This window comes from Cinclus cinclus, chromosome 6 (assembly GCF_963662255.1).
Source record: "Cinclus cinclus chromosome 6, bCinCin1.1, whole genome shotgun sequence".
In the NCBI taxonomy this organism is placed as follows: Eukaryota; Metazoa; Chordata; class Aves; order Passeriformes; family Cinclidae; genus Cinclus; species Cinclus cinclus.
In genome coordinates, this window is record NC_085051.1 from 47743381 (window position 1) to 47766919 (window position 23539).

General features: G+C 40.0%; 1 protein-coding gene across 1 annotated transcript; it reads right to left on the minus strand.

Annotated features, from left to right (window-relative positions):
• Window positions 1-8164: 8164 nt before the first annotated feature.
• DDX24 (DEAD-box helicase 24) lies at window positions 8165-23083 on the minus strand. The gene is made up of 9 exons (XM_062494650.1): window positions 22351-23083; window positions 18972-19349; window positions 17118-17271; window positions 16251-16766; window positions 14073-14148; window positions 13293-13481; window positions 10732-10865; window positions 9060-9285; window positions 8165-8491 (listed from the first exon to the last, which is right to left on the minus strand). The coding sequence occupies exons 1-8, from the start codon at window positions 23078-23080 to the stop codon at window positions 9066-9068; spliced, it is 2397 nt and encodes a 798-aa protein (XP_062350634.1). The 5' UTR covers window positions 23081-23083; the 3' UTR covers window positions 8165-8491; window positions 9060-9065.
• Window positions 23084-23539: the final 456 nt, after the last annotated feature.

The following is a 23539-nucleotide window of genomic DNA, read 5'->3' on the forward strand; positions in this document are numbered from 1 at the left end:
GCTTTAAATTCCATGCTGGGTAGGGAAAAATGTGCTATCAGATTTGCCAGATGGATAAAACCAGTGACTAAGGCAGAAGAGAAGACCTGTTTATTACACACAGCAGCAGCCTTTTGAATTTGATTGTTTCCTTCAAAACTTGTGAAAAGATTTGAAGGATCATGGGATTTTTCTGCAAAGGGCACACAGACACAATGCCTGATATTCACCCATCACTAGATATTAACAGAGGAAGATACCTGGGTACCCCCTAGACACCATGCAGCGTGCTGAACAAACAGGGCTTTATAGTGACAAATGATTTGGCAGCCAAACAGCTTCTGACTGAGGGGATGTGAACAACCTTTTGCTTAACAACCACACAAGACCCTGGTCTGCAGCTGGTGGTTCTGGCTGTTTTAATAGTTCTGCATCAGTAACTAATGAGAGCTGTCAGGAATTAGCATACACCACTTATAAAGCTGTCACTCAAATCTAGTTCTCTTCACACACTCTAAGGTATTTAATACATTTTTCTAAATGAGTGTTTACTTTTCACATTAACTCATCTGAAAAGTTATGCTAATAGCTTAAAAATAAAGCACAGGAGAAGAACATGAAATTCTACTAATTGCAAGGTCACAGACATTTTTTTCTTGAACTGCTTCCTCACAAAGTCCTCTGATTTGGCTGTTGTGTAGAGCAAGGCACATTTACCAGCCCTGTGTGTACCTGTGCCCTGTCCATTAGTCCTCTGCTGGGGAAACAGTGCCATATACACAAGGGCCTGGCCTGCTTTTCAGAGCAAATAAAATGATCATAAATATAAGTACACCAAGGAGCAGAAATGTTAATTTATGGCACTGATTGCCCAGCAGTGGAATCAGTGTCTGGCTGTTTGCTCTTGCACCATAACTCAGCTCTGGGAGGCCATAATTAATCATTAACTGAGTTCTGGTTTCGCCATCTGTGTAAGGAAGTAATTAAAGTACAGGAACAACAAAGACAGCTTCCAATTATATTGAATAGATAAACTTTTCCCAGTCTAGGGTTTTGGTTTGTTATTTGGTTTTGTTTGGTTTTTAAATAACAAGGCACTGCAGTAAAATGTGAATGTCATAAAATGGAAACTGCAAACATTTTCTTTATTCGAAGGAGGAAGTTGTCCCTGGTTATGGGTGACACCGAGACTTTTGTGTACAGAAAGGTGCTTTTGTGCAGAGAAATGGTGGTACTTTTTTCTAATTAAACAGTTCCTGATGAATTTACTCAGGAACTGAGTATTAAAAACTCATAAAATATAAACTGTTTATTTTTGTGCTTACATTGATCATCTTTTAAAAAGAAGAAAACAACATTACAACATTACATTTCAACTTGATAAACCTGTCCTAGAGGTTTTATACCCCAAATATCAGATCTGCATTCCTGGGTTTTTTTGCCAATATATCAATGTAATTTTTATTGACCTTGTATGGAAAATAGGAAGAGAAATTGTTAGACAATACCAGGAATCCTGTTGTAAGGCTTAAAGGAAGCTGCATTTTTTGGCTCAGATTTAGTTGAAATAGAACATTGAAATTTTCTTGTTTCTTTTAAAATCTGTGATGGCAACACTTTTTCCAGTTCTCTTCCATTTATCATTTGGTAAACATATACTTAATTTCTTTTTTTTTTAGTGAATGAAACAAACAACTCCTGGAGGAACAGAGATAATGATAATACTTTTTCTTATATGAAAATACATAGTTTAATTAGTTAAAAGTCACACTGTGTGGATGTATTTATACATATATAGTTGAGTGATGTACTAAAAAATAGATTTTTGAAAACTTCTATGATGAAAGGGACATAATTTCCAATCATGTTTATACGTGCATATGTATGTGCAAGAATAAACATTTTTCGCAGCTGGAACGTAGGAGATTTTGAGAACCTAAGAAAAGAAATAAAATTAGTGAGGAATATTTCAGCAAATTAATTCTCTCAGTTTTTTTAACTTGCCAAGAAAACCACACTGTGGCATCATCTCAGAGCTGTGATGATGGAAATGGCCTCACTTGAGCCAGCTTAGAAGTAACTTGATACGAGAGAGCAGTGACTACACCTTATACCTTATTCATGTGTTATAGAGGACATGTAACTATTTCTGAATAGATTCATTTAGCATTAATTGCTTAGCACTAGTAAGTAAAGCACTTGAAGCTCAGGGCTGCAAGGGCTGACCGAGAACAAATTTTTTGAGAAAACAAATCCTGCTAACACAGAACTAGCAGAATCCAGCAGATGTGAGTGAAATGAAGAAGATAAGGACAAGGAGGAAGGAGACAATTTCAAGAGGTAAAAGAAGAAGGCCAGCCCAGCAGGAGTGAAAACTAGTAAGAAATCAAGAGACATTGACCCGAATGAAGTGACTGGATGTATGGATTGAGTAGTGGGTGGTACAGGTATAACTGAAGGGCTTGATCTGGGTTCCTCCAGGGACTACTAGGTTTTACTATTCCTGCAGCAGAAGGCACCCAGCTGCTGTTTGCATTTATGTGGAAAAACCAGCGACTAACATGGACTCTCCTCCTCCAGGAGTTCTCAGGCTCTCCTACTATATTCTTCAGTTGGTTTAAAGATGACTTGAAAGATACCGTGTGTATTTTTAGGCACAGTAGCCTACTGCAGCCCCTGGATATTGGGGGAGAAGCTACAAAAGGCAGAGAGAGTGGGGCCTATAGAGTGGGGTCCAGAGAGAGGGAAGTGTTCCAAAGTATAGGAGGAGCTTCTGCTCCTGCAGGGGGGTTGGTGCATTATTCCCAGTCCCTGGAGCGGTGTGAGAGCAAGGCGCAGCGGGCGCAGTCGCTGTCAGCAGCGCCGAGCGCGGCCGGCTCCGGGCAGGGATAACTCCGCTTTACCGCGGCCACAGAGACAGAGCGGCAGAGCATCATCACCGCCGGCTCAGCCTCAACCTCCCGCATGAAGTAAAACTGGGTTTGAAGCAACATGCTACGCAAGCATTGTCCCCACAAAAGGCACTGCGCTATGGTATAAAATCACTTAATTATCTTAAATGAGAATAATGTTATTTTAAAGCTATGTAGTGTTTTGAATCCAGCAACTTTAGTGCCTGCTCCTTATGATGATGGGCTCTGTCATGATTGTGCTAAGGCTGTGTTTCACTCCAACTGCAAACAGGCAGATCTGCTGGATCAGCCTCTAGAGAACTCAAAACCCTTATCACTGACAGATCCTTATGCTGCATGAATGGAAAATGATATGTAGGCTATGCAGTGGTGAAAATGCCAGAGGTACTTGAAGGAGAACCTCTACAATCTTGACAAATTAACTGTGTTAGCAAGAGCAGACTGGTGGGGATATCAGGAGTGTTTATTCTTATTCTAAGTAAGTTTTTGGAGTGTGTCATGCAATGGGTATGCAATGGAAAGAATGAAGGTTCCTTACCTCAGCAAGAAAGTATATTTCTAATGGAACTGAAATCTAAATGCTCTTGCAAGTTATTCAGCTTCCATGGGAAATTGCTGTAGTGCACTGTCCAGCCCAAATCAAAGGGTCCAGCAAAAGCAGAACAAATAATGAACTGGCAGATTAAGCAACTAAAACTGCTGTCCAGCAACCTATAATGAGCATGCCACTGTAATAACTCCTTCTGCTGATGGTTGAGTAGAGATCAGTAATCCAGCACAAATATATGCAGAGGTTACTCAGGAAGAATGGGCTCAATGGGAAACTTGGGAGGCTGTGAAAGATGAAACTGGAATTTGGACTATTGGGAGATAACCTATTCTACCAAGAAAGTATTTAATAAGCTTGGCTAAGTGGTTTCATGATAAAATACATGCAGAGATGTCAGCAACTGGTAGACCAGATTGAAAAAATGTGGGCAGTCCCCAGAATATATATGGCAATGAAAAGTACTGTGATTTCTTTTCCCACATGTTGAAAATTTTCCAACACAAAACACAAACAGGACGTTGAAGTATGATCATTTTAATTTTTTCCCATTTTCAAAGTGGTTATGCTGACATGTCTCTTATGAGCATTGGTAATCATGGATCAGCTCTCAGAATGGATAGATTTTCCCACCAGGAAAACTTACTGTGGGAGTGACAGTAACATCCTTACCAGCCATGGAATTCCTGAAAACATAGAACCTGATAGAGATTCTCACTTTCCAGCAGGAATACTAGACAACATCTATAAAATTTTAGGAACACAGTGACAACTACACATTCAGTATCATTCACAGTCCTCAAGAGAGGGGAAAAGAATGAGTAAGACTCTCAAAAATAAAATTACTTGAATTTGTAGTCAGGTAGCTTTGAAATGGCTACCTGAATGGTCTTTGAGAATAGAGCAATGGGCTATTAGAAATACTTTGTGCCACCAGCAGAAATAGTGTTTGGCAGGCATTTATCTGTATCTGTGACCTCTGTCCCTGCTATGACCACCTCTTAGAAGGAGAGGGATGAATTACCATATTTATACTAGGGACACAAAAACACCTACAAGAAAAAAAGACACAAGACAGATGGTTTCAACCAGCTTTATTATTGGGCTATCTTCTATACCTTAAGATACTAGAATGGTTACTGCAGTTCAGGTTGTCATCAAACTTGTCATTGTATAGATGTTTTGATGCCTTTTGTTTTCCAGTATGTAAGGACAAAGGAGAAAATTCCAAGAGAATGAGGTAACTTAAGGCCAGCCCAGATAACAGTGAAAACCAGTAACAAATTAAGAGGCCACTGAGCAGAATTAAGTGAAGAGATGTGTGGACTGGGGGATGGGTGGTATGGGGAACATGGTCTGAGGAAGGGGTCCCTCTCCAGAGGCACACAGCTGTAACCTGAGAACTAACAAAAGAGGAACTGGAAACCTTCACTTGGATTTGGCATTAATAGTGGGATCCTAGGGTTGGACCCGGCTAAGATGGTCAGTGTGTGCAAATCCATAACACCTGTCATCTTACACTGGTATAGATATTGCCACGAGAAAAGAAAAATAAACTTTACTTCTAAAAAACCATCCACACTAGTGATTAGACTGGTATTACACTCAGACCTTTAATTAGCCCAGTGGTACTAAAGCCCATTTTTTAGTGACTTTTCTGCTTTTCAAAGGCCAGGTTTTGTGTTTCTCTAAGCACAGCACTCACCTACAGAAATTTGGCAATTTGTACCATCTAAAGTTGGTTGCTTTGGAAACTGGCTACAATTTCTTCTGTTTCACAGCAAGAGCTGTTGAACTCCAAGGCAAAGAAGCATAGCATCTCTTATTCACTTGCTTCCTCAGGCCAATAAACTTGCCACATGAGTGACAGATTATTTTCCTCTTTCTTACTCACTCTGGGAAGCCAACTGCAGGAGGAGCTTATGATTGACTTGAGAAAAAGCCTTGCAATACCTTTCACAAAAAGAAATTGAAATAGAAAAATCTCTCTCAGGCCAGAACAGTATTAGACATCTTCCTGAGTGTCAGAAGAGGACTATAGAGGGGATCTATAGAGGTTTACAGAATCAAGATAATTTTCCTAACGAGAACCCTTGTGTCTTGTGCCTCCCTTTTAGTTCTCAAATCTGTGACCACTGACAACATCCTACTTTTCTGCAATGACTGCTGGGTATTACAGATTGTTGCTTGCTATATTGTCAGTCATTCATTTCATGGTCTTCTGAGCTCCTTCCTGCACCAAGCCATTCATCAAAAAGTCTGGAATAGCTCAGGCACCCAAAAAATACATCCTGTTAGCACAGGACAAAGCAGTGGGCGTTTCAACACCCAAGAAAGCACAGCGTTTCTTATCACATCTTCCTGCTTGTGTCAGGCTGTGTGAGGTGAGGCTGTCAATGTGTCTGTTTCCAACCTCCTCTCCCCTCAGGGATGCAGTGTGTGGTACCCAGTCGTCTCTCAGGAAGGTGTGAATTACCTCCCCTGTGCCACATGGCCAGCCCTGTGCCTGGGCTGCTGGCATATGGCAAGGCACCACTCCAGCTTCTGCTCTGCTAATTTGCTGTTTTATTAACATACAGGGGAGGAGAGAAAAGGCATGGGGAATGTCAGGAAACTCTCTTGTCTAATATGTGAGATCCTGTCCAAACTATCTCCTCAGCAGATGCCTTAAACTGCAGGGACTCTTCCTTTCCTTTATAGAGTATGACAGAGCAGGAGCTCTGGCAGGGATGAGGTCAACTGGCACCATGCATTCAGAAAATAAAAATGAAGGTTCAGAAGCTATTGTTTCACTTTTCTGTTAGGTAGTACTGGTTGCTCTGTATCAGCTTGTACCCTCCCACCACTCTGCTGAAGTCGTGCTTTTATTAAACTACTTGGAAGTTTCTTTGACAGCTTAAATAAGTCCTTAGTAAGTCCTTTAATTATGGGTATTTTAGCAGACATAAGCTGCCACAAAACATTAGATTACTGCTTTGAGGCCTCAGTATAACTGCTGTGCCAGCAGAGCATTAGAGAAAACATTTGATACTCCGTACTTGATAAACATGAAGATTACACTACCCATATGGACTTGATGTAAAATTCTTCATGTCTAATTTGCACCAGTAGTACACATGCAAATCAGAGATAGAAAACATTCTGCTTTACTGTCCTCTTTCTGCAGTAACATCATTCACATAGGAGTGGGGCAGCTAAATGGTAATATTTTTCAGTTACTGGTTTAACAATTTTTTAGAATTAGGTAAAGCAAATACAAGGCCTTTCCTCTAGCTAGAAGAATCAGGATATACTGGTAAGATAATGATGAGGCAAAACTGGTAGACACAAGATACCTTTCAGAGCTCTAGACAAACTCTTATTCTTTTTAAGACACTAAGGTATTTTTAGGGTCCAAGCTCTGCTTTAGTTCCTGTGGGGGTGCAGCATCAGTAGATTTAAGAATTGAGAGTTCATGCAGAGCACATAAGAGGCTGTGGAAGAAAACCAGCTCTGGAACGTGTCCCACAAGCAAACATGAACCATTAAGCATCAGAACAGGCTCTCCAGGGAAGTGGTGGAGTCACCATACCTGGAGTGCTCAAAAAGCAAGTGGATGTGGCACTTTGCTATATGGGCATGGTGGCATTAAGTTTTATGATTCTATGAAGGCAGCAAGGAGGGCACAAGTGCCATGCTCTGTCCTGGAGAGACTTGACAAAACAGTGGGCTGGGAGTGTGGGAGCTGGGTTGTTAAACACAGGGAAACAGAATCAGCTGAAAAACTTCATAGCAATGATAGAAATGAAGTGATAACACTCTCAGTGTCCCCCAATTCCATCCTCCTCATGACCTCATGGAATTAGAAACTGCTGAAACTCAAGCAGATTCAGACAGGGAATTGCTGAGCTCTGTTGGCAGGATCCAGCCTTGATTCTCTTAATGAAATGGAAAGAGAAATGCATCATAAGATGCAGAAAAGGCCTACCTGGTCTTCAAACCCTTCATGATGCAAAACCAATACAAGTTTCCTTTTCAAAATGTAAAAGTCTGATTTAAATGGCACAGGAAAGAAATGAGGGCATGCTTACTTTGTTCAGTTCCTTTTTCCAACATACCTTACAAGTTACTGTCACAAAATTGTTATTTTTCAGATGTCATATTAACTCCAAAGATGTGTCTCCTCACATGAGAGAGGAAACAGAACCTTACCGTCTCCTCTCCCCAAAACTTCCCCCTCTGATTCCAAGGGCATGAGACAAGCAATGCACAGCAAAGAAAGTCTCATACATAATTGACAAGTTCTGTATGCTTATGATTACAACGTCACAGCTCTTCTTCAGTAATGTATGAAAAAAAAAGAAAAGCCCTCCAGAGACAGAGGCCTTCAATTATTTACAGAGATGAAAGAATAAAGAGTTTGTTATTCTCACATAACTAGCGAGTGGTTAGAGGGGGCACTCAACTCCGCAGACAAATTTCCCTGAGTAGCTGAGCAAATTGGTACTTCTTGTCATGGCAGTGACACTGGATCATTCCATACTGTTTGAGACACAGAAACTAAGCCTCATCCAGAGCCAGCAGGTGAAGGTTACCCGTCCTCCCACCAACACAGATTCCATTGTCTTATATTTTGGATGCTTTTCCCCTCTCCTTGCCTGCTAAGTCAGCTTATCATCAGCTGTGAAGGCTTTAGAAATCTCAAGTAACTGAAAACAGACACACGCTTTGGAGTTTATGGCAGATATAATTTAACAAAAATTCAAAATATATTTTTCTGGCATATTTTTAAAAACAGTTTAAAAAATATTGGCCCAGATCAGGTTAAAATTATGTTGAAACATAGTTATCATGGAACAATTTTCAAAAGATCATCTCTTCATTACAGCAAAGATCATGGTTCTAACATGTTTTCAAATACACACTTAACTTCAAATATTAATCAAGAAAATGCTGAGCAGCAACACTTATTCCTCAGAGATCTACACAGCTCCCAGGGTCAGTCCTGGCCACTGCCACCTTAACTTCTTTTTGCACATTCAACGTGTATTAACACAGGACTAAGAGAATTAATCTGGTGGAGAACAGAACAGAGAAGTATTATCAGAGGAGAAAGAAAACTGGGACATTTCCATAACCAGAGCTGTAGACTTACTGGTAACATTATCTGTATTTTCTGTCTTTCACACTGAGCTGGAGGCAGTAAAAGCTGAACCTCCCACTACCACCAGCTCAGACTGTACTCGCAATGTATAAAGCCAACCTTCCCCTATCCTTCAAAGACATTAAAATTCAAGTCAACTTTTATCATTAGAGTATGCCCACAGTGAATTCCACCCAGAAATTCTTACCCATCTCATAAAATGGAGTAATTATCAGAACTATGTGAAAACTAATTAACTTCTATTAATATAGAGATATAAGAAAAAAAAAGAACATAAAAAAAAAACCAAGATCCAAGACAAGATTCGACAGTAACTAACCAGATGTTAATTGAGCCCTTTAAATCAGCACTTTGTTTTGTTGCCTGCAATGGCAACATCCTTATACAATCTGTCTTCTAGCTGGGTTCCTCCATAAGCACTGGCAGCCTTGATGAGGATAGACCTTGCTTCTGTCACACTGACTGATGTTGCTGTTACCTGATTTTATTTTATTGATTTCTTCTTCTTGGCTTGCTTTTTGGACACGGCACCTAGAGCTGAAATGCCCACTGACGTCTGAGGCAAGAGTAGTTTTCCAGACTGTGTTGGGTACTTGGTTTTCATAAGGACTTTAAACAGTGGCTGGGACAACATATGTTTCAGTTGTTGTTTCATTCCCTTCAGCATCTTTTGCTTCTGGCTTTCTTCTTGCTCGCTAGCTTTTCTTCCTTGGGGCAGAAATCAAAGATACAGAAAGTTACAACAAGAAAAAAATTTGCATTGCAGGCCTTTGTAGCAATAGGGGCAGATGCTGACCCCAGCTTTCTCTCCCTGACAACATCACTCAACTTCCAGTCATCTGTGACATTTTCAGATCACCCAGCTGTTCATAAGGTAATGAGATCAAGAAGAATCCTGACTACTGAATAACCACAGCTAAGGCCTGAACCAAGGAGAAAAATGAAATCAAGGTTGTTGCAACATTACTAAATCTTTTGTAACTCTGTAAGAGGCACTTCACTTATGGCAGGAATGACTGGGAGTTAAATTGTTCTCCAACAAGATACACGAGATTTAGAGACTGAGTACACTTTAAAGCATGAACCTGGCAAGTTTCTGGGTGGCAATTACAAAGTGTTTCCCTTGAGAGTCACAATTTACTTGGACTGGATGTGCTGTTTGGAAACTCATTCCAAAGCACAGCATAGTCAGATTATGTCAAAACAAAACACAGAATGCTAATTATCTGAAAGCACTCCTGAACAATTTAGACAGAGATGGTTAGTGTTTCTTGCAAAGTGGTTGAGAACCAGTTAGTCCAGGTATGAATAAAGACATTAATTTAAACATGTTTCAAAATTAAGGCATTGGCATATTTAGCAGCTAACAGGTTAGAGCTGGACTAATCTGAAGTGACCTCTGCAGCAACTCTATTCAGTCTGCCTTCAAAGAACTGGTAGGAAATCATACCTTCAGCTCCCAAAATATGAACACAATGGGGCATTTTACAAGGCATCTAAGCTTTGCAAAACTTCATGGCATTGAACTAATAGCCACCTGCAGCTGTACAGCCCTATACATTCTCTCAGCTACAGCCTGCAAAATATTTAATTTTAAAAATGTAAGAAATTATTTACTTCTAACAAACCATCAAAACCCTCCTCAACTTCAATATATATATCGGCCATTTAACCTACAAGCTCAGCCTATTTAAGGCTCACATAATATTTGGTGTTCCCTAGCACTTCCTGGGTGTTCCCACACAGAGCTGTCAGGCTCCTGTCCTGATGCCTGACTACTAAGAGAGTGGGAGAGAGAAGCAGAAGTGTGGAAACAGCCTTCTCTATGACAAGAGAGGACAAGCCTCAATCAGGACATACTGGGCTGCTTAGATTACTCTGAAATGCTTGCCAGAAGCTCAACTGTTCTTGTCCTACAACATGTAGACTTGTCTGCAACTTGCCAGAACTGTCACACCTCACTCCCTCAGCTCCAGCACTTTCTGCTGCACGATCATCCTGAAAGCACCACTAACACCATGCACCAACAACTCCTTTCCTTCCCCCCCACCCCTGCCCTGCAGCTTTTGAAGCTTCTCTGCCATGGTGAGGCTTCTGGACACCAGCACTTTGGGCCCTACTGAGCATACCCATGAAAAAACATTTTCTACTTGCCCATCAACATGTCATCATCAAGATCCATCTCAAGAGCCTCTGCAGCTTGCTGAAGCCAGGAGTTGTGTTGCTTTGCCCGGCTGTTGAAAAATTCTGCCTTCTCAATCTGCCTTGCCAAATTCATCCGTTCCTGCAACGACAGTACATTTAGACATTATGATCAGGTTTAAATGTCGGTTATTTTAGCAGAGTAAGTGTTTGGGAGCATGCACTGCAATGCAACTGGGGTGCACAGACACTTTTGTTCCCTACCCGTGTCCCAAGAGATGCCCCACCTAATAAACACCATTAATCATCATTGTCACTAAATAATATCACACAAACATCACCGTTCACTAGCGTTTTCCTTCCTTAGATCCATGATAGAATCTGAGTTCTAAAACATCTCAACTACTAAGTATACCTTGATTGTTTACTCAACATTCTACAAATGCATCCTTATAAACACTTGAGAGACATCAAGAAAAAACCATGACTGAGATACCAATCATTTCCAATTTACATACTTATATAGTACAGCTTGATCTCAGAGTTATTAATCTCAGCAGTAAGGAGCAGCCACTACTTTCATTCCACTCTGAAGAAAGTAAACTCCTGCAGGCCATATGGAAGGAACAGATCATATTTTCAGGAATGCACCTGGATCTTGTTTAGGCATAGGACAGAATGTCCCGTCCTTCTTCCCAGCTCCACACAGGTGGAACAAATATGTCTAGCAAACCCAATCTGACCTGCAGTCTTCCAGATGGGCCAAACAAATAACTAATTCACTGTGGAAAGAAAATCTGTACTAACAGTAAATACAAACCAACCAGAAGCAAGTTCTGCTCTTTGGAATGAGCCTGCAGTTTCGTAAAACAAACTCCTGCAGAAATCTGAATAGTCAGGTGCTATACAAGAGCAGCAAGTAAGAGCAGCTGCCAGGACTGCCATGGTAATTACTACAGAGAGAGAGAAAGAGAAGTAACACCTGCAGTGGACCACTAAGTCAGTCACTTATTAGATCATTACAAGAAATTTAAAGTAAGCTTTTTCCATCTCTCTAAATTTTAAGTCCTCTTTAAGTATATTCTGGTTCAACAATTCTATTCCTCTCAAGTGTGAAACCCCTTCAAGACTTCTCCTGAACTTGAATGAAGGCATGCAAATGGAGGGAAGGAGTGTGCCAACAGGACAGACATAAAGAACCAGCAGTACTGTGAGTCCCAACTACGACTTTGTGATTAAACCCCGGACAAAGCATAAATAAGATGTTGCAAGGGCTTATTGAGGCTGGAGTCTTGCAACTACAACTGCAAAGATCTCTTCTAGGTAGAGGAGCACTATTACAGATAGGAGATATCATTGTAAGATGGTGACAGGAAAAAAAGAGTGTAGAAACAGTATTTATTTGCCCATTAATTGATAGAGCATGATAAGAGCCAAGAACTACTCATCAAGAAACACAGAAGGACCCTCTGAAGCAACCTCTTCAAAACAACAGATTTCTTTCAGTAACTAGAAAAATTAAGTGGGTGGAAGGGGGCAGTGGGGGAGATAGGGGTGGAAATGAGATTCTCTTCATTACCAAGTGGAGAAGAAAATGAATCCATGGAAGCATTCATTTGATTTTCTTTCCTCTTTCAGAAAACTGCATCTCCTGAAAGAAATACCCTATTTGCAGCAAGCCTGGGTTTTGAAACTTGCTGTCATTATTCCCAAGGTGAGGATACTGCTGTTGCCACTGGGGGAGACCCTGGTCTCAGTCCAATCCAATTAGGAAAGCCTGAATCAGAATATCATGATGAAGACTCCTGCTGCACTATCTGACTGCTTGCATTCTTCCCTGTTCTCAATGACTGTGCAATATTCAGACATTTCTACCCCAGCTGGATTCCCTTAAAATCTAGTATTTAACTAGTATATGACTGACCATCCAAACTGAGATGAGAGATAAGAGAATGCCAAAGACATGGAATAGTCTCTTATTTAAGAAGTAGAAAATCTGCAGTAGCTAGATGCTTTCTAAAACACATTGTTTTGTAAATTCTAACCATTGTCTATCTTGTGAGTGAATGACTGAATACTCTTTAAAATGGGCAATAACCTAGAAGAGGGAAACACGCTCAGTTTTACAGGGTTCAGTGGCAGCTGTGGCCTCACAGTACAGGAACTTTCAGAAAAGCAGACAACTTACAATTTCAGATTAGAAGAGGCAGGTGAAGACCACTGAATATCCTTGGACCTGCTACTGTTCTCTAGTCTGTTCCTAACATGAGAGGCTGTAAACAATGTACTTAGCAGAGCCATCTCAGTCCACTGCCACAAAACATATTCGCTTCCCTATATTGTTTCTGGAAAAATCTAAGTGATGTTTATGTTTCAACACCTTTCTTGGGAAAGTTATTGATGAGAAATCATAAAAAAATATCAAGTGTAATTAACATAATTGTCAAATCCAGATCCTCAACAGTAAATTTCATCTGAAACCTGGAAAGAACAAGACAGGCAGTATCATATCAGTAATATAAATAAGCAAGCAACTACTCACGCTGCAAAAAGACTCTTATGTCTTTACCTTAATAGAAATCATGCACTTGGCATCAACTGGGAAAAATGGCAGTTCTTCACTCTTCTCCAACGTTTTATAGATTTTCCGAAAATTGATCAAGTCCTCAGGGCCAATCAGCAACAGGCTGAGGCCCTCGTTGGCAGCTCGGGCTGTTCGGCCGCTTCTGTGCACGTACAGCTCAGAAGTCCGAGGGACCTGCAAGAATTCAGAGAAGCCATGCAGCTGGCCATGGATAGCTGCCAGCAGCCTGCATGCTTTGGACAAGAGGCTGCCAAAGAACACTGGGTTTTACACACACAATACATTGCATGCAACACAGATGAAAGTATATAAAAGATTATGTCTTGAGACACTTTGCGTTCTCTGATCCAGAATTTTTCCTTGCGCAATCTTTCGTGAGTCTGTCCTAACTTCTGACCCTCTGTTATTTCATTTGCAAAGGAAAAAAATATTTTTATATATCCACAGAGAAGAGCTATAGGGTTGAGTAATTTGACACCTTTGCATATCAAAGGTAAGCAAAAAGCAAGGAGGATCACATCTATTATGTCATTTCTGATACATAATCACACATTCATAAGGTGCTACCTACTGCAGTTCAGTCACTGCAGAAATGAGATCTCTAAGTACAAAGCACTAAGGACAGTTAAATGATTTAATCTCTGTACTCAGGACTGTACTATATATGGGACCAAGAATTACAGTTTTACAGTGTTCAGGACCTGGATCAGCAAAAACTTATATCAAACGAAAATGGTAAATTGGAAAACATTAAGAACACTTAACCTGGTAGTGGATCACATGCTGGACATTAGGAATATCAAGACCACGAGCTGCAACATCTGTTGTCAGGAGGACGCAGCTGAGAAAATGACAAAATTTAATGAACATAAAATTGAAAAGTAAATAATTTGCCAAGGAACATAAAATACAGCAACCTGCAATTCTACCATAGCAGTTTAAGGAACAAGTTTATACTGTATTATCTGTAGGATATATGAATTCTGTTTTCCCTTACAGAAACGATACTCAATTTACCTCAAGGGCAATCTTGAAACAGTAATTTTTAAAGTAAAATTTAAAAATGCAAATGCTGCCTTCAGCAGGTCTATTCTGTTTTCAATAAATAAATGCACTACCTTGTTGGATCCTATTTTCCTATGTTTTTCTCTCTCAGTTCATAAGAATGCTAGGAAAAAATGCTATTCAGTGAGGAAGTGGGGGGGTATATGCTCCTGAATTGTACTTTTCAGTGCACTGTCCAGGTTTTAAAGAATTCCTTTAGCTTGCTATGACCATGCCATTAATAACAGTCAATCCTCTGGAAGTACAGACATATTGTTAAGTTTTACCAGTTGAGAAAAATTACATAGTTAATATTATCTATTTAAATAAATGTTTTTTGGGGGTGAAGTATCTTCTACCAGCTTGCACTCAAACTCTCACTAAATTAAAACCTAGAAATAAAGGGGGGAGTTCTGTTATTACGTTTACTATTTCTCCTTATCCTTAGACAAGACGAATTACTCAAAGAAGCTATTCTTTTATATAAGCAGTCACTACAGAGACAAAAGTCTCCTTAGGATATGGAACAGTTTGTTTTAAAAACATCTCCCAGCAACTGAAATGAGTAACTTTTAGGTAATGGAAATTTGCGAAGATTTTATGGCATCTGACTGCATACTCTATTGCTACAAGGTTCAAAGCAGAAGTAACAACAGAAAATTCTACAGCCTGCAATCTATAGAAGGCCATGAGAAATGGTTTCATAGATTTCTTTCCTGCCTTGAAAATCTGCAGTTTGAATACACCTCACCTGACCTATGCAAATGCTATCAATACCTTTGCCAAGGGATGCTGCAGCCCCATCACAATAATTCAACCTCTGTTCTCCATGCCTGAATCTATTAACAAGGTACAAACTCCCAGACAGCACATAGCAGTTCACAGCAGGACTAAACTGTGAGGCTTCTGGACTATGGAACTAATGACACTAAAAATCTCCTCCCAAAGGCCACACCAAAGACAACCCAAAACAATATTTCCTAAAATGGCAGGACAGATCTGCTTGGGTAAGCCCTGGCTGCCCACTACTGCTGAAAGGCACAACTGCCCTTTCTTTTGCATTGCTCAAAGATACTTTGACCCTTGGGATACTGATCTATGTAATTAAACTTGCAAATGAGTAATAAGTGGTCAGTTTTCTGATGGTTTAGGGAGATTCAGTAACTTACAGAGGATCAAATGAACTGCCAGGACATGGGCAGAGCTGTGCAGGGCAGTTCTAAAAACAAGTCTGGAAACAAGGCAAGTGACAGCTCCTTCAGCAGCAACAAGCCCCTGACCACCCTGAGCTATTTCAGGCTCCAGTGGACCTCAGGAAGTCTCCAGTAAAACCTCCTCTTCAAAATAGGATGAGCTGCAAGACTGGACGAGGTTGCTCAGGGCTTTTATCCAATTGAGCCTCAAAAAACTCTAAGACAAGGAGCCTGTTCCCATGCTCAACTGTCCTCACAGAGAAAAAGCCCTTTCTCATATCCAACCTGAACCTCTTATTTCCACTTGCACCCATTACCCCTTCATCCTCCCATCAAGCACCATTTTGAAAAGTCTGGCTCCATCTTCTGGATAACCTTCTTTTATGGTGTCAGAGGGCTGCTGTTAGCTCCCCACAAAATACTTTTCCTGGGTAATACAAACACCCAGTCCCTTCAGCCTCTTCTCTTGCAGAGCCAGTGCTTCTTGAATATCCTGGTAGCCTTCCACTAAACTTTCTCCAGTTCATCACCTTAACTGTGAAACCTCATCCTTAACTGTTAATATATTGGGCTCATGAACAGGGGACTCACATCCTCAGCTAACTTCCCTACCCTGCCCCTACTCTAACAAGAGTTGTTTTCCCCTCCCAACCACCCTTCATAACATTTCTTTTTTTCTCTACTAGGAAGTTGAAAATCAACTCACCTCTCTCGCTCAGCAAACCTTTCCAGGTTTTTCAACCTTTGCTTTTGGTGCATGTTGGCATGCAAAGGAAGAGGATCACAATTTAAGATTGTGAGGAGAGAACTGAGGCGTTTTACACAGTCTATGCTGTTCGCAAAGACCATGGTTCTTCCTGGATACTGGAGAAGAAAGTAATAGAGATAATAGTCTTTCTCATTTGTGTTACAGTAGATTCTGGTTTCTGTCAGAGTCTCAACAGTAGCCTCTTTCCTTGTTAAGTCTATTACTTTGGGTTTGCCCTTTATTCCTACTTTTTCCATTAGCAATTCTAATTTGGTCTTCTTGTCCATCTTTTTAGCATTCTTTTTTTGTAGAACTCTTGTGGGAGTCTGATGGACTAAAGTCAAAGTGGCAGAAAAAACAAAAGTCTGTCGTCGAGGGTTATACTGTGAATCATTTAATATTTCCAGCAACTGAGACAGCTCTAAGAAGTGACCCTTCTCAACCATTCGGTCTGCTTCATCAATCACAAGGCACCTGTCAAGTAGAAAACACACAGTAAAAATGCACTTGTGCACTGATACATTTAAGAACAAATTTTCCACAAAACACATAAAGGATGTTATGCATATAAAACCAAAAGGAACACCAGGTATGCTGGGGCAGCCACAGTAGCCTTCTCCATTTCTTTTTGAAAAATCAGGTTCCTACTATGGTCTTTAACTGACATTTCCCTCCACCAAAATAACCAATGGGCATTTCAATAAAACACTGACACAGAAATAGGTGATCTTGTGTAGTCTAAATTCTTTAATCTGTTAGTAACCTAATCAGTATGCAGGGCTGCCCAACTCAGTATCCAGCAGTTATGTGAAAAGGCACCTTTACCTGAGCTGACGAAGATTTGAAAGATGTGGGTGTCTCTCTTTAACTAACTCCCACAGACGGCCTGGGGTTGCAATTACAATTTCTGGCTTTCGATTCAGTACACGTTCTTGCTTCTGTGCAGCCATGCCTCCTACTAGGATTGCAGTCTTAATGCCTAGAACATACAAATAACAGATTTTATTTCATTAATTTACCATTGAATGTTTATATATATATATATATATACACATATACATATATATATATATATATATATATATATATATATAATTAATTGTTTTAAACAGTCTACACTGCAACTTTCAATGAGCATTTTGGCCCGGAAGTGTCAGGGGGTTTATATAACACTGAGCATACAGAAACGCACTCAATTTTACAGAAAAATTACAATAAAGAATTAGTGCAACTGTCTTTCAACAGCATGAAGAATCACATCCATAGCTGTTAGTTTTGTTCACACATATTTCTGAGACTCATGTTTTCTCAATTGTATTTGCATGAACAAACATACTCCTGTTAAGAACCAGAAGATCCTCCCAGGAATAAGACTGAGAAATGCTTCTCTTGCTAAATAACTGCTCATTTGCTATGGAATAATCCTACCAAGTATGCTTCCATCCGATTAGTGATTCTTGCACAGTAGCACAGACTTTGTTAGCTTTAAGTAGCCTGCAGAGGTACTAAAAGGAGTTTATCTCTGGAAGCAGACTCCACACACTGCTAATTTCACCTCACTTCTTCAAAGTGTACATTGGCCCATGATAAACTCAATGCTACAGTGCAAGACCCTTCCAGTATCCAAGCTTCCACTGATCTCTCTTCTGGACTAGTGAAACACCACAGCAGTATTTTTCCCCAAAGTGAGTTTGAGGTAATAAAGTCCACATCAAAACATCTCCTCTCCTGCTGCAGCAACTATATTATCACTTGGGTAGCAGATTTTTATACATAAATAGCACTGCTCCTATCAGAACTGTATGACATGAATTGATTATTTCAGCCTAGCAGTTAAAATAAGCTTTGTAATCAGATGCAGACTGATGAGCACAGCAGGACATACAGACACCAAAGGAAGATGGCTTAAAGTAGTGTGTTGCACCATATATCCTCTTTAATAAATAAACAATTACTGGTACTGAAGAAGTGGAGAGAATTGGGAAAAAGCTCACCATCTTCAAGTTTCATGTCCTTACTCATTCACTTAACAAATGTACTGACTTCTGGTTTGGAAAGTGAAGGAAAGGAAGAGGGGGAGATTGCTTTTGTCAGGCATGTTAGTCAGTAACACTTCTGTGGCTTGACAGCTGCAGGAGGTAAGTCAGGCAATCCAGCAATGCCATCTACCAAAAATATTTATGGGCATAACTTTTTTTTATAAATTAGATAGAACAAAGTTATATACAATATGCACAAAGATTGATATAATTGTTAAAAATGAAATTATTATATAAACAAAATTTTATACATCATGAAATTATATATAGCCTACATTATCCAAAACTAGAACAAAGTTACCTGTTACCAGGTATCTAGTACTGATTCTGTGTTGCGAGAGCATGAATCAATGCTATTTGAAAAATATCAGTTTGAAGGATATTTGAAGGAATATTTGAAGGAAGACACATTTTAAAGTGAAGTAGCTCACATTAACTGCTTACTTTCATGTGCATCTCACTGAAGAATCTCCGTGCATTTCTCACACATCAGTGGCTAAAAACTCTAACCCCTCAAAAGTGACACCAATTTTATGATTTTATGGAAGAAAGTGCAGCACACATTCTGGCTCAACACCAATGCCAAGATCCAAACATAGTCTTACCTGGCTGTGGGACATGGCCTGGGGGATTTACATACCTGTAAACTTTGCAACTGCATCAATGTGGTGCTTTACTTGTACAGCTAATTCTCTTGTAGGAGTAAGGACCAGTCCTAAAAGAGGTCTTTTTTTATGGGAGTCAACAGTATGTGTCTCATCATTGGATTCAAATTCAACATTTTCCAGGACCTTCACACAGCCTGTTGTGAAAGATGCATCATCTTCATCTCCACTGTCTTCAACCTGCTGATGGGTTACTTTTTCTGCTTCATCCTCATTTTCCCATCTTGCTTCATCATGATGCTGATGGGACTCTTTAGAAACACTGTCATTTCTGGCTGTTGAGTTATTTGATTTTTGCCACTGCAGCACAGAGTGAATCATTGGAATTGCAAATGCAAGCGTTTTGCCACTTCCTAAAAAAAAAAACAAACAAGAAAAATAACACAGACTGACAAGTCATTTATTTGAAAAGATGAGAAAAGCAGCAGCCAATCACACACTGTTCTTAAAAAACACCATTGTAAACAGATGCAAACTTGGAATCTTTAGGAGACCAGAAACTTGCAGCACTAGCATCTTTTTTCCTGTTCCCTTTATACATCTCCATTCTCCTGTTCCTGGGGAAGGTATTTTTCCAGTCTCTAGCAGGTCTAGCATATTTATTTGTTCTAAAGGGTTTTTTAAACCCTTAGCACTTGCAGTCAAGATATTTTTAAAGAACTGTATGCCCACAAGGAGAATACCATGCCCTAATTGAAAGCTCTTATCAACATTCTCCAAATAAAAGAATAGCAAATGAGGCCAAGGACAAACTGAAATGCACTTGAAGGATTAGCTTCCATCTTCAATTTATAGTCCTGTATTTACAACTTTTTAAGATACTGTATTTTGGAATACTCCACCATCTAATTTCCTAATCTAGCACTGGGTCACATTTTTATAATCAGAACACATGCATCTAATTTAAAAGAAAGAATCCACTTTGGAGAGACAGGGCTTGTCAAAAGCAAGTTTAATTGCAAGGGTTCACTGTACCAACTGCACGTTACATCCCTGCCACGTATTCCCTTCTGAACTATCTGTCTGTAATAAAGACATTAGGAAAAGCCTGGTAGCACATCCACCCCAGTAAAGCTTTTCAGATGTAGCAGTTCACTAGTCATGAAAGCAGCATCCAGAGTACAAGATACTATCACACCACTGCTGTAATAGGCCACTGCTGGAAAGCAGTCCTCTGCAAATCTCATCTCAATTCCTGTCCATATCAAAAAGCTGTAAAGGTTTGCCAATTCAGCAACACAGAATTTTGCCTATTTAAGGGGAGAACCTTAATATGGTTAATACAGATAAGCCCAGTGTCATCATCTTGACCAGTACTGCTGCAAAGTCTTGTATCCACTTATCCACCTTTCTACATGGTTGGGAGGTATTTTATTACTTCTATCTGCACTTGAAGCAGAAAATAATAACCTGTATTTAGAGCACTTATACAATAAGGTTCTGGTAATACAGAGTATCTGCTTTGAAGGTGAAGAATTATTTTGAATTCAAAATTGCTATTTTGAATTAAATGTAATGCAGTTTGCTGGTGCAAATGTCAGTACTGCACCCAGACAGATTACAGCTGTGACAATCAGGACTACTCTGCAGGCACTAGATTCATCCGCAAATTAAACAAATTATCACCTCACAGGACATGTTATCTTTATAAAACACAAACCACATACCATAGACAGGCGTGCAAAACCAGGAGGAAAGAGTACCTTGGTACTACAGCTCAAGCAAATTCATGCCCTTTTAAACAGTTTGATATTGTATAATTTCACATAGATTTGGCTCCTAAACCAGAAACCTCACGCGTTTTACACAGTAATGAACAGCAAGGGTCAGACCCACTGCAAAAACAAGACTTGACATTCTCTTTGTCTGTGTACATGGATCTACTGCCATATCAAAATCTTGCCAGTCTTTCAATGTTGCTACCAAAAAAGATTAATTGATAATTAAGGTAATTAACTTCACACATTCCTCCCTCAAGCCCAATGCTAAGAGATGCATCAGGATGCAGAGAAAAGAACTAGAGAGCTTCAAACTCTCTAAACTGCAGCATCTCCTGACAGGCAATTATTCACATCTCCCAAGTTTCTGCAGGAGCATGGTGATCCAATGGACTCTCTGGAGAGAATCTGGATTTCACTCATGAAAGAATAAATGAGCAAAACACATTCCTACTACCTCGGGGTTATACAAAATTATAAAGCAACAACACAGCCTGCCAGCAAGCACACTTTCCATTCTGCAGCTTGAGAGGAATTTGCTTACCAGCACTGCCAAAATGGCACTTTTTTGCAGTACAAAAACACCATTTAATTCTTCAGTTCCATTTTAAAAAATACTCCCTGCAGGGCTTTCTAATCTTACTAAAACTAATAGCATCAACACAGCTCCTAATTAAAACAGAAATGCAAATGACTGCATATCTTATTAGTTACTGTATCTTTTTGCTCAAGAGCAGTAAAGACTTTATAGAGAAGCAGGGAGATAAAGCAACTGGAACAGATGAAAACAGTGTAAAGGAAGCTTTTAAACCAGGACAACTTCCAATTGTGCTTCCTATCTCTAGGTGTTTTATGAAAAAAAACCGTTGCTAAAGACAAAACTTCAAAGGTATGAACCACAAAGTTTGAGGGAATGTAATGTTCTGAGACTTCATAGAATTAAGTAAACAAGGAGCTGTAATGAATTTCATGAAGACTAGAAATGCTCAAAGCATGAGCTGAGCACAAGACAGATGTGAATCTACCTTTCAAATCATTAATGTAATAACTCACTTTTAGCACAAGCCAGGAGAAGGGCTGGTGAAAACATACAGGCAATGCTGGGGGACAGAGTACAGGGTGGGCTCATTTTTTTTTTCTGAGTAGAACCTGGGTCATATTCACACTTAACACTGTGCCCAGTGTTTATTCACTGCTCCACACTAGTATGAATTATCTCCACAGAAATCGGGTTGTCTGCTTTGCCTCGCCAGGAGCATGTGTTTGGCTGCTGAAGAAATGACCGTGTTTGCTTCATTAATTCTGCCGTTTGCAGAGTATCACCTTACTATTACCAAAACAGGAATCAGTTTGAGAAACAGGAAAAGAGACTTCTGCCACAAAAAAAGCATAAAATTTCATTGAGATTTCGAAGTTCTGCATGCTCTATAAAGATGGGACATTCCCATGTTTTTAAGTTACAAAGTTTTAAAACTTTACTAATATGCTGGACATGCAAAAGACAAAAGCTCTTCACTTATAATACACAAAAACTGCTTCTTCTACATATAAAAACTTGCAACCATGGGCTACATTTTAAGAAGAGAAACTTAAATGAATGCTCCCAGCATACGTGATCAGTTTAACAGACTTGTACCTGTTTCTGCAGCACCAAGAACATCCATATTATCCCGAATGGCAGAAGGCAAAGCTAAAGCTTGAATAGGAGTTGGAGCACTAAACCCCAGATAGCTCAAGGCCTGCAACACTGGCCCAGGTACAAACAGGTCTTTCCATGCAGACACATCAGCTTTTTGATCAGTTGAGGCAGATAAAACTTCTGTTGTCCAGTTTTTGACTTTTTTAGAAGTAGCTACTGATGGAAGGGCTTCCTCTGCTTGAAAAGCCTTGTTTTTAGGTACCTTCTTTTTCTTCTTCTTCGGAGTGTCTCTTCTGCTTGACACGCTTTCAGTCACATGTTCACGGTCTTCACAATTACCTTCTTCAATTATTTCATTATGTTTTGCCTCTTGATCAACCAGCACATCAATTTCTGCTGCATTATGAGTATTGCCTTTATCTGTATGGCTTCTCAAATCTTTGTTTTTCTTTTTCTTTTTTGGAGGGACTACAGGTTCTTCCACCTCCTCATTCCCTTTGTCGGAAGTACTCTCAGCCTTTCTCTTCTTCTCTTTTATTTTCCCCACTTTGGAAGAACTTACTAGCTTGTACTCTGTGAGTTCCTCCAAGCACACTATATCTCGAAACTCCTCCTCAGCAAACAGATTGGGATCGATCTCCACAGTTTTCCATTCCCCTACTACTTCAATGCCTTTACGTTTCAGTTTAAAGGAAGATCTAAATCTTCCCCCTTTTCTGGCCTTCATTTTTTTACCTAAAAAAGAAACAGATGGAGAAAAAAAAGGAGGCCTTCAAATCTATGGAATGGAGACTACCTTGATATCCAAGCAAACGGCAATCAATGGGATAATTATTTTACTTCTTTTTAAAATGTATCAATAACGTACTTAAATATAACTTTGATCTAATATATATATATATATATCTATATATATGTATATAGCTAAAATATAACTTAATAAACTGTAATATAAATACAACAGGCCGGCCAGGCCTACTGCATCCCTCCTGGAACACCTCCAGAGATAAAAGCAGAACCGCTGGATAAACCCCCGCAGGCCGCGCAGAGTTCCCACCCCGGGAAGCACCGGCCGGAGCCGCGGCAGGACCCAGCACAGCCTCCGCTGCCACACGCGGGAGCTCCGGGCACCCGCTGCCCCCGCCCCGCCCAGCGCTTACCGCGCTCAGGAGCCCCGGGACGGAGG